Source organism: Stegastes partitus, unplaced genomic scaffold, assembly GCF_000690725.1.
Source record: "Stegastes partitus isolate 25-593 unplaced genomic scaffold, Stegastes_partitus-1.0.2 Scaffold86, whole genome shotgun sequence".
NCBI lineage: Eukaryota > Metazoa > Chordata > Actinopteri > Pomacentridae > Stegastes > Stegastes partitus.
The window spans coordinates 785129-796839 of record NW_007577817.1 but is presented as its reverse complement, the minus strand read 5'-3'; the positions used below and the strand labels follow the sequence as shown (position 1 = coordinate 796839).

Sequence of the window (11711 nt, the reverse complement as noted above, 5' to 3'; positions counted from 1 at the left end):
ACCCCCAGCAGCAGATCGGACACAACCCCCAGTGTGGAGGACCCCCCTAAGGAAACACTGGAGTTAAAAAAAAACCCCAAAAAACTAGAAACTACAAAGAATAAAAGGCCTGATGTAAGATAAAATGAAAATTAAAAGAGCAAAATAGATAAGATTAAAAATAATAATAACAATAATAACAATATAATAAATAGATAAATAACTGAGACGAGCGTAAAATAATTTAAAAGGCCAATTAAAGGCTTGATTAAAAAGGAGTGTCTTTAACCTTCTTTTAAAAGTATCGACAGTCTGCAGTCCTGAGGCTCTCCAGCAGGCTGTTCCACAGGTGGGGGCCGTAGTGGCTAAATGCCGCCTCACCGTGGGTTCTAGTTCTTGCTGCTGGAATGGATAAAAGGCCACTGCTGGAGGACCTCAGGATCCGCGAGGGTCGATACGGTAAAAGCAGGTCAGCTAAATAAGAGGGCGCAAGGCCGTTGAGACATTTAAAATCTAGTAAAAGAGAAGAAGAGTTTTGTAATAATTGGAGATTTAAAATACTCTTTTTGGGAAGACCAGAGAGCAGGGCATTACAGTAATCTAAACGACAGGCAATAAAAGCATGCATTAGCACCTCCGTGCTGGCCTGAGAGAGAAACGGGCGGACTCTGGCTATGTTCTTGAGATGATAAAAACCTATTTTCACTGTGTTTTTAATATGCGGGACAAAACGCCCACATTTTTTACGTATTGTGCTGGTTTAAAATTTTGTAGATTTCATAAAAGTTTCTCTCTCTGGCCATCAGGACCTACAACTAAAACTTCTGTTTTGTCCTGGTTGAGCTGTAGGAAGTTCGCTGCCATCCATGACTTGATGTCTAAAATGCATTTAAAAAGGGTATCAACTGGCCCTGTGTCATCAGGAGACACGGCGACGTACAGCTGTGTGTCATCCGCGTAGCTATGGAAACTGATGCCGTGTCTCCTGATGACGTCCCCAAGAGGAAGCATGTAAAGATGAAAAAGAATGGGACCTAAAATTGAACCTTGGGGAACCCCACACCTAATTTTATGGGTCCCTAAGGAACACGTATCCATACTTACATAAAAGCATCGGTCTGTGAGGTAGGAGCTGAACCAGTTAAAAACAGTACCAGAGAGGCCGACCAGGTGCTTGAGTCTATTTAATAAAATATGATGGTCTGTATCAAAAGCAGCGCTTAGATCCAGTAGAACCAACACTGTAAGTTTCTTGTTATCACAATTCCACCTGATGTCGTCTAAAATCTTTAAAAGTGCTGTTTCGGTACTGTGGTTCATCCTGCAAGCAGACTGATGTCTTTCTAAAATGTTTTTTCTGATTAAAAAGTCATTGACTTGATTAAAAACTAGTTTTTCTAAAAATTTTACTTAAAAAAGGTAAGTTGATACGGGTCGGTAGTTATTAAAAACAGTGGGATCTAATGTTTGTTTGTTTTTTTTTCTTTTTAAGTTCAGTATTGATTTATTTTCAGATTGGCCACCTGATCTCTGGATTTGATTATGAAAACTAATAAGAAAAAAATCCTGAGCTGTAGGAATGCGGTATTTCGTGATCTATGATCACTTCTTTTCCAATTCAAGTCTATGGGAGCCAGGGCTTTGTGGAGCCAGCAACTCGCGGACGTAGTGATATTGCAGGTTTTTGACACTTTCCGGTTGGCTTCATTTTTCAGGGCCGGCTGCTACATTCATCTTTTATACAGTCTATGGTCCCAGGGCGCCGTGTCTTGGAGGGCCACATAGAGAGAGGCAATCCGTATTGACTGTTCGTGGGCCACCTCCATACATCTGGACAGCACAGCGTCTTTGTTTTTCAGTTCATCAGAGAGCTGGCGAATATCCTCCAGCAGGTCAGCGATCTTTTTTATTAGCCTTCCTAAGCTGTGGGTCTTCTCTGGGGTGCATGGAGCTGGCCATGTAGCCCTTAGCTTAGTTAAGCCTAGTTTAGTTAAGCTAGGTTTAGACTGAGATTAGCTTAGGTAGCTAAAAAGACACTCTCCGATCACTGCAACTGTTGTTCTGACTGAACCTGATCACAGATGTGTTTCTGTGGCTTTACTGCTCAAACAGATGTTGGATTCTGTAGATTTCACCAGAGCAGAAGCCTAGCAAGTTAAGACGACATCAGGAAACAAAACACCTGGAGACTATGAATGAAGGTCAGGATTTTTTTCACAGGAAAAAACAGACGGCACTGTCAAAAAGATCCAGAGACATCAGTATGCAAAAAAGTGGGCAGTGATTTAATCAGAGCCACGGAGGTGTCATTTGAATGTTCGCTTTTAATTGCCAAGGCTAAAATATATATCGGAGAGCTCATCAAACCTGCATGCCTAAAAATTGTAGAGAAGCTATGTGGTCCACAAGTTATGGAAAAAGTTGAAACCCTTCCCCTCTCTGACAACACTGTGAGGACAGAATTGATAAAATGGCTGGAGATTGTCAAAACCAGCTGCACGAAAAGCTCAGGAATATTCCCTTTGCCATTCAGGTGGATGAAATGACCACAGTGTCAGACGAATCTGTGCTCATAGTTTATGTGCAGTATACTGACGGTGAGGATTTGAAACAAGACATTCTTATGTCTACAAATCTAGCAACAACAACAACGGGTCAAGATATTTTTATGACTGTGGACTCATATTTCTCATCCAACAATCTGCCCTACGAAAATCTTGTTGCATGCTGCTGTGGAGATGGTTGTAATTGGTGGCAAATGGCAGGGGAGAGAGGTGTGGGGCAGAGCTCAGGAGATTAGTGTCAGGTGAGTTGATGGGTCCAGGTGCTGCTGCTCTGCCTAATTGTGGATATGCTTGTGCACATAGTAGGGTGCTGGCCCTCAGAAGAGAGAAGAAGGCCAAGGAGGAGGATCTCTGCCTGCGTTGGGAAGATAAAAGACGCTGACTGGAGAGTGCTTGCTGCAGACACACGGCCGCTTTTTGTTGTTTCTTTGTTTTGTGCTGGGTTTTGCGCCGTACGGCAAATAAAAGATTGTGGACCAACGGCAATTCATGTGTCTGTGCTGGCAGAACCCATGGAGGTAGCGAGACAGCTACAGCTGCACTGACGGGGCTGCTGTGATGATGGGCAAGAACAAGGGATTCAGGGCCGACTGAAGGAAAAAGTCCTGGAGAGCGCAATTTTCCTCTGCATGTTACATCGCCAAGCATTGGCTGGCAAAAAACTTTCAGAAGACCTCAGTGAGACCCTGGCAACTGTTGTTAAAGTTGTTAACTTTATTAAGGTTATTCAGTTCCATTTTGCTGATGTTGACGAGTACCTATCAAAGGAGTCTTGGGTGATGGATCCCTACATTTCCAGTCTCGAGGACGTGGACTGTCTTGGCTGTGAGGATGAGCTTGCTGACCTTCAAGCTGATTGTGTCAAAAAAATATTTCCAGGAGAAGGGATACAAAAAGTTTTGGATGGTTAAAGGACAGGCTGTTGCTCCCCGACTGGCAAAACACGCAGTCACAAGGGTTATCCTCCCATTCAGCACCACGTATCTGTCAGAGACTGCCTTCAGCGCCCTTGTAGCAATAAAAACAAAAGCCCCAAACAGACTGGATGTCCACCAGGACCTAAGACTGACTGTCACAAGCATCATACCTGACATCCCAAACCTGGTCAGAGGCATGCAAGCTTAAGGTGGACATCAGATTTTTTTTTAAAGAAGTAAGAAGCTATTGTTTTTGTTTGTGTAAATGTTCTGCATGTGAATATGCAAAAACCTCTTCTGTTTCAGTTAATAGAGAGGGAATAAGTTAGGACAGAGCTTAATTACTGCTGACAATCTGTATGCTGGGAATGAATCATTATTTGTTGGTGTTGTTGATAGAAAAACAAGTTTACATTTAATGTTTAGCTCTTTTGAAAAGAGACATGGTACAACAAGTATAACCAATATGAAGCAAAGAGAAAATGACAAAAACTAAAACTATATGTTGTTTATAAATAAAAAAGAGGAATTATTCACATGTTTTATTGTGTGTGTGTGTGTGTGTGTGTGTGTGCTTGGGCTTGGGGGGGCTCAGGTTTTCCTCTATACAAGCAGGGGGGGCTCCAAGCCAAAAACCACTGGGTTATGCTATACTCATACAGAACAACCCTTGTGATATGTAACCAATACTGTTTCCTTCCGTCAGGCCAGTTGACCAGTCAGAGCTGACAGTGCTTGTCTGTGTGAGGCTTTAAAGAGACAGGAGCTGATTGTTTCAGACAGAGGGTGACAAAAGGTGTTGCAGGAATGTCCATTATGAGAAAAGTAATGTGTTTCTTGAAAATGAAAGCACACAAACATTCTGGTATATCCCAAAACTACATTTTTAAACCTGAAAGTCAGCATATTCTGCGCTCTTTAAACTTATGAGCGCTTGTGTGGATGTTTACTGTAAATGGTTCAGGTCATTTACGATTTGTCTTCATTTGCTTTTTCCAGAAATTACAGTCAAAACCAGAAGTTTACATACACTCTATAAAAAGACACAACCTTTTTTTCCTCACTGTCTGACATTAAATCAGACAAAACGTTTCCTGTTTTAGATCAGGATTACTAAAATTATTTCTATTTGCTAGATGTCAGAATAATGAAGAATTTTTTTTTGAGAATTTATTTATTTATTATTTTTTTTTTTTTTACTAATTTCTTCAAAGTCAAAATTTACATACACTAAGATTACTATTCCTTCAAACTATTTGGGAAAGCCTAGATGATGCATCAGGTTGTGGGGGTATTTTGCTGCAGGAGGGACTGGTGCACTTCACAAAATAGATGGAATCACAAGGAATTAACATTATGTAGAAATATTATCAGAACATCTCAAGACATCAGCCAGGAAGCTAAAGCTTGTGCAGAAATGGGTCTTCCAAATGGACAATAACCCTAAGCATGCCGTCAAATTACTTACAGTCCAAAGTGCATAAGGACAATAAAGTCAGTGTTTTGGAGTGGCCATCACAAGGCTTGATCTCAATCCTGAAGAAATTTGTGAGCAGAGCTAAAAAGGTGTGTGTGAACAAGGCGACTTACAAACCTGACTCAGTTCCACCAGTTCTGTCAGGAGGAATGGGCCAGAATTCCAGCAAACTATTTTGAGAAGCTTGTGGAAGGAAACCTAAAACATTTGACCCAAGTCACACAGTTTAAAGACAATGCCACCAAATACTAAGGAAATGTATGTAAACTTCTGACTTTGAAGAAAGTCATACAAAATTATCAGAAAAATATTTCTATCATTTTTCTGACATGTAGCAAATAGAAATAATTTTGGTAATCTTAACTGACCTAAAACAGAAAACGTTTAGTCACATTTCATGTCAAATAGTGGGAAAAAAAAGGTTGTCTTTTTATTCAGTGTATGTAAACTTCCAGTTTCAACCGTGTACTCTCTTATGGATCCACATGCAGACAGTTGAGGAAACCTTGTTGTTGGTATTATACAGCTGCTTAGAAGACATGTTCATCCACTTGATTAGCGGCTTGTGTTCATGCATTTAGCCAGTTGTTTTTGAAGACAGGACCATGACCTAGTGCTGACAATCAGGCCACCAAGATGCAATCACCTGGTCAACCACCAACGATGAACAGTAAGAGCAGCATCAGTAGGACTGACAGCAGCCCTCTCATGTTTTTTATTGAGCATCAATGCGCAGCACTGGCAATTCTATGAAGTAGTAAAATCTTAAATGAAGTGCAGAACAATTAAACAAATGTATTCATTTTCCACATATTTATTTATTTATTTATTTTTTGGCCATTACCTTGACAAAATGCAATGTTTACTAAAGTTCTGTTAAAGGTTCAAGTTGTGTTTTTCTTATTGTGACTTCCCTGAGATATTTAAATTTTGTTTTCATCTGCTGAAGGGAAAAATTTTCTTTGAGCTCACCTGAGATCTTTGCGGTGTACAAGAGGGTTCCTTGGAAACTTGAACCTCTGGATCACTAAAAAAGGACTTTTGAGTAAAGGAGCTTTATGTCAAACATATTTCTATATTCCGAATGTTGAATAAAGGACAACAATTTAGAAAGCCAATATCAGATGAAACATTATTTTCTTATGTATGATCAAACCCCCACCCCATCTACATCACCAGTCAACAGGTCCCAACATCCAAAATCTTGTTGGAAGCCTGATCAAATGAAATCGTTTTTTGTTTGTTTTTTTGTTTTGTTTTGTTTTTTTTACTAAATTTAAAGTAAAATAAAAATCAACTTAGATGTTTTTAAAATCAAATTTAAAGCATTAATTTTTTTAAATTTCATTTATTCAGTTTTTGTACTCATGTTGTACAATATTTTATTCACTCTCATTTTGTGGCAATGTTAACACCGTCTTTAATGAATTTTATAGTTGGATTGTTATGTTTTAAATTTTTTTTTATTGGTTTTAGTATTACTTTTGTACACTTTTCTTTATTTTCTAATGTTATGTGATTGTTTTACTGTTTCTGTTCGAACTGTCTTATTATCTGCAAGGCTATCTGAATTGCACTAACCTGTACAAATAAAGTTTGACTGATTGATATTTCTCATGTTTCTCAGTGTACTTGTGCAGAAAGTAGCAATAGGAAGCATCCATTTAAACCTCTTACCAAAAAGATGAGCGAGGGGTATCCAATCAGAGCGATGGCAGTGGAAAGCTTGCGTTTGTTTCCTCCACTGTAAGTACCAGCTGGTTTGTCTGCATACTTGGACAACTCTAGCTTTTCTAATGCCCACTGCACCACCTGGAGGGGAAAAAAGGTAATGTCAACCAGTGATGGCAAATTTCACAAATCAAACTGGTCCAAGACTGAAGGACAGCAACTGATTTCATTGGGCTGAGAAGACTTCTTTATTGCAAGATGATTTATACTTACATAAAAAATGTTCTTTTTTTTGTTTCATAACTATCATTATGTAACCTGAAACTAGTCCAAGTTTGAATGAGTATTTGTTTGTGTGTATGCATGTGGCACTCGTGGGGATGTGAATATTTTTTGTGGACAAGCAAGTCCCCTTAATGTAAATTCTTAAAATCTAATCTCAAGATCTGTGGAATTAGTGTAAGGATATGGTAAATGTTTAAGTTAGGGTAAGGGTTAGAGTTGGGAAAATAGTAGTTATAGTGAATGGAAGTATCCAGGAAGTCAATGTTAGTCACTGGGGATTTCCGGTTATGGCGGCGTGCTGAGAAGTCAGATCTACTTCTGCTCTGTGGCTAATCCTGAAATCAATACGATTTAAACAATCCCAACCAACAGAAAAAAATGGCACAACCATAAAACAGAAGTAATACAAGCAAATATGCTGAGAAGAGCAAACAAGGACATGCAAAAGGCAACCGAATTACAACGTAATGAAGAACATGTGATATCAAAGAATTGAACATGGCAGGGACAAATGACATCAATAACACTAGCCCCTCCACTGTGGAAAGTATGAACGCTATACAGTAATTCAAACAGGACTTTCATAGTGAAATTGAGGGAGTTCTAGCAGCAATTTAAGTGTTCAATCGGACATTAAAGAATGCAGCGGCCGCATTGATAAAGCAGAACAGAGTCTGCAGCTGAAGACCTCAGGTCCATTTCACAAAGCAGGTTTAGTGAAAACTCTGAGTCTGTTAACCCTGAAATGAGGGAAACTCTGAGTTTCCCATTTCACAAAGGGAGGTAACTCAAACCAGAGGAAGAGGGGTAACTCTAGCCTGTTTCACAGAGAGAGGTAACTTAAGACCTCCGTCAGTTACCGTAGTAACAGACTCTATGAACCTAACCTGGTTGGGACAGGTTTTTCTCAATGAACCTCGAGTTTCTCTCTGTCTCCGCCCTCTTTCAGCCACACACATGCTATTTGATTTCCTCATTCATTCATTCAGTCAGCAGGCGAGTTTTGACATAGCCTAGTTCTGCCGTCTGTCAAAAATCATTAAGAAAATGAGTCAGTAGGCTGTATTAGAAGTCCATTAGGCACAGTAGGAGGCGACTTTTTTCACGAACATGACATGTCCTTTTGATAACAATCCCGTGGATGAAGGTGCAGCATTACTGCGCAAAGAATCAAATATTCATCTGGAGATGGTTATCAGACATAAATAGTTCTAGCATTTCCAGACCGTTATCTTTTTGAGCAGTACTGTTTCACGTCACAGTCCATCATCTACATACAACCTAATCCGTCCTTACATGTGCAACACTACCAACCGTAGTCATGCTCTCACATCCCAGCAGATACTATGTGTTGTGCTGCGTTTCTTTGCAAATGGAAGTTTTTTGTACAATGTCGGAGATGCAGAGCATCTGAGTAAGGCAACTGTATGCAGGGTAGTCAGAAAAGTGTACCTTGCCCTAAAATGGGTTTTACCATCTTTGTTGTTTGGACATAAACCTGTCAGAACCATCGTGGAGGAGTTCCACAGGATTGCAGGTGAATGATGTAGAGATCTGTTAAATTAATTTTAAATTATATTCTGTTTATGACATTGTGCTGCAACCTCAGACTTGAACAATGTTTTTATATTTCATCTTAAACTGCTGCCAAGTTCTCTTCTCCCCCACCAGATTGCACCTAAATGAAATAAATTAATAGGCTTCCATTCAAGCAGTTCTCCTGTAATATTATTGTGATTGCAAAAGACGAAAATTAAACTTATGCATTGACCCGAGCAGTAATGTTCTCCACGCCGTCTCCCTGTGTTGCAGCTGCGGCGGTGTTCCACTTCTTTTTAAAAACATGTTCAAACTCGCTGTATGAGCGCATTAAGATTTACAAATCTAGTGAGGTGAAAAACCTCTGCTTCCCCGTTGCCATGGTGACTTGTCGACTCGGGGCTCCATTGATGCTGGCTTTTTATAGTTGTGGTGCATGCACTTAACTTCCGGTGAAACTACTCCGAGTTGATTAAAGTAACTCAAATCCGCTGTTCTGGAACCGGAAACTCAGAGTTTCCTATCTCAGAGTAGATCAACTCAGAGTTCAGGATTACACTCGGGGTTTGTTGAACCTGCTTTGTGAAACAGATCCCTGATTAACAAACTACAAGGTGTGGTGGAAAAACTTGAGAAAAGGGCGAAGCTACTCTTACTCAAAGTGGAGGATTTGGAGTGCAGGAGCTGACGGAACAACATGTGCATATTAGGTATCCCTGTGAGAGAAGAAGGCTCAAAGCCCCGATCTTTCATGGAGAAATGGATCACGGAAAACTTGAATGTGCCATCGCCTGCTCTGGAGAGAGTACACTGAATAATGAGCCAAAGACCCACTGGGGCTCTGACAGTGGTTATTGTGAAGTGCCTTAACTATAAGGACAGAGAGAGCATCTTTAGAGCTGCTCGGGCAAAGAAAGAAGTGATGCACAAGGAAAACAAGATAAGAGTTCTCCCGGACCTCTCAGCAGAAGTCTACAAACAACAGAGACAATGTGATGACGTGAGAAAGCAGACAGAAAGGGCTTATTGTCATATCACTCTACAAGGCAGTTTATCATTCCTTATGTTCAAGGTATATGAAAATATATACTTAACTTTAAAATAGTTAAATAAGAACTGTAATGTTATCATATGCAAGAAAAGTTGTGAATTGTGTCTAATTTTGTAAGCAATGAGAGCGGCATTTGTAATGTTCCAAGTGTCACAAGGAGGAGACTCAAGGAGGGTAAGGGAATGCCCATGTGTTCAAACCAGGCTTGTTCATATAGGGGTTGGGGATCTCTTTCTCTGTTCATTATGGTACCAGTTTTATTTGACTTCAATGCCTTTTCAGCTTTACATCTATAGTAATCTAAGTAACATGCTGGGCCAAAATAAGCCTAACAAATAATGACGGACACTTTAGTTGAATGCATTTCATGGAACAGTAGTGGTCTACATAAACATATAAAATCAAGCAGGTTATGAACAGGATAAAAGAACTGACAGCTAAGCAGGTTATAACTGAAAGCTAAGATAATGTTTCTACAGGAAACATACCTGATGTCTAATTGTCCCGCCCTCTACCTCAGGGTGGGGCTAGTGGCAGTGCCTCTCCGTCTTCTCTTTCTTCTCTCTCTCTCTCTCCCTTTTCTCTATCTACCCATCCATTGTCTACACACCGCTTAATCCTCACCAGGGTCACGGGGAGCTGGAGTCTATCCCAGCTGACTTAAGGTGAAGGCAGGGGACACCCTGTACAGGTCACCAGTCTATCACAGGGCTACACTTAGAGACAGACAACCAAGCACACTCATATTCACACCTACAGACAATTTAGAACCACCAATTAGCCTCAGCATGCTTTTAGGGAGGAAGCTAGAGAACCCAGAGAGAACCCACGCTGCACGGGGAAAACATGGAGACTCCACGCAGAAAGATCCCGGGTGTCTATCAAACTGGCGACCTTCTTGCTGCGAGGCGACGGTGCTAACCACCAAACCACCTTGCAGCCCCCTTTTCTCTATTCACTCTCTTTTTCTTTTATTTTCAGGTGGGCGTGTGCGTGGTGAGTGTGCAGGGCATAAGCGGGCACAGTGATTGGATAATCACCTGAGCACTCACACTTGCAGCCCCTGGTCTGCTTCAGCGATCTCCCTCTCAACACACATCCGACGCTCCCTCTGGAAACTCCTGGCTCCGTCTGCCCCAGTCACTGTGCCTGCTTTGCCGCCACCTCCACCACTCGCCACGTCGTCTGCCTCCCCTCACCCCAAACACGTACTCTGTTAGCAAGCTCCCAGTCTCTCTGGCCCCGTAAACCTTTCTTTAATCTGTGCTGTGCTTTACATTTGGTTATTAGTCGCTCTCCCAATCTGGTCATACCAGTCCTGGGTTTGCTAGTCTCGTTCTTGTTGTGTTCACTGTACTTTTTGCTAAGGCTAAATCTAGTGCGTCAATATTCTGCCTTGTCCCTAGAGGTCCCCGTAGCTCTTGTAATTATTCACGTTTGACCTAACTTCCTGTTCCTGTATGCTTCAGAGAATTAGTTCATAGTGTTTGTTCAACCCAGTCTCATGGCAATTGGTAAAATAGTCACAAAATGTAATCTATTGTTTCGTGTCCTGGGACATGATTTGCCTGACTTTTTTGTGTTCCCCAGCATGTGCTTGCGCTACAAGCTCGTCATTACTTTCATTTCTCTGTAAACAAATGCAACACTGAAAAGAAGGACACATGCAGGAAAATGGCGACCGGAACGTATACTGTGATCACAGCGATGGATAATCTGACTATTGTAACTGAGAGGCCAGCAATGGGGAACGTATCTGTAGCTTTGTGAAGCTTTTACCTCACTCGTCAAGGCTGTCTACATTAGCTACTAGCCTAGCTGCTGCTGCGGCTGCTGCTGCTGCTGCTTCTTCTTCTATTGATTTGGCGGTTGGCATCCAACGTTCAGGTGCATTACCGACACCTACTGTACACACAAAAACATTATAGATCCTGTAGGACGGATCTCTTCCGGGTCAACAGTGAGGCTGCGCAACTGGAAGTTGTAGTTCTTTCTTCAAAATAGCTGTTTCTCCTAAATGGAGGGTGAAATATAAAACTTTAGGTGCATTAAGGGGTTAGAATTAATCAGGAACATGTTTATTTGGACTGACTTTACAAATTAAATTGATAGATAAAGGTGAAATTAAATTTTTACCACATGTTGTGAGAACATCAAGCCACAGCCTACATCAGGGGTGGGCAATCCTGGTCCTCGAGGGCCACAGTCCTGCATGTTTTAGATGTTTC

The 11711-nt window shown here is 41.0% G+C and overlaps 1 protein-coding gene across 1 annotated transcript in view; it reads right to left on the bottom strand.

The window, feature by feature from the left end:
* abca2 (ATP-binding cassette, sub-family A (ABC1), member 2) overlaps positions 1–11711 on the bottom strand; it is a 219926-nt gene that overhangs the window by 7771 nt on the left and 200444 nt on the right. The window contains exon 45 of the mRNA XM_008277032.1: positions 6615–6749. Coding sequence (XP_008275254.1) covers positions 6615–6749 — 135 coding nt within the window. The remainder of the gene's footprint in view (positions 1–6614; positions 6750–11711) is intronic.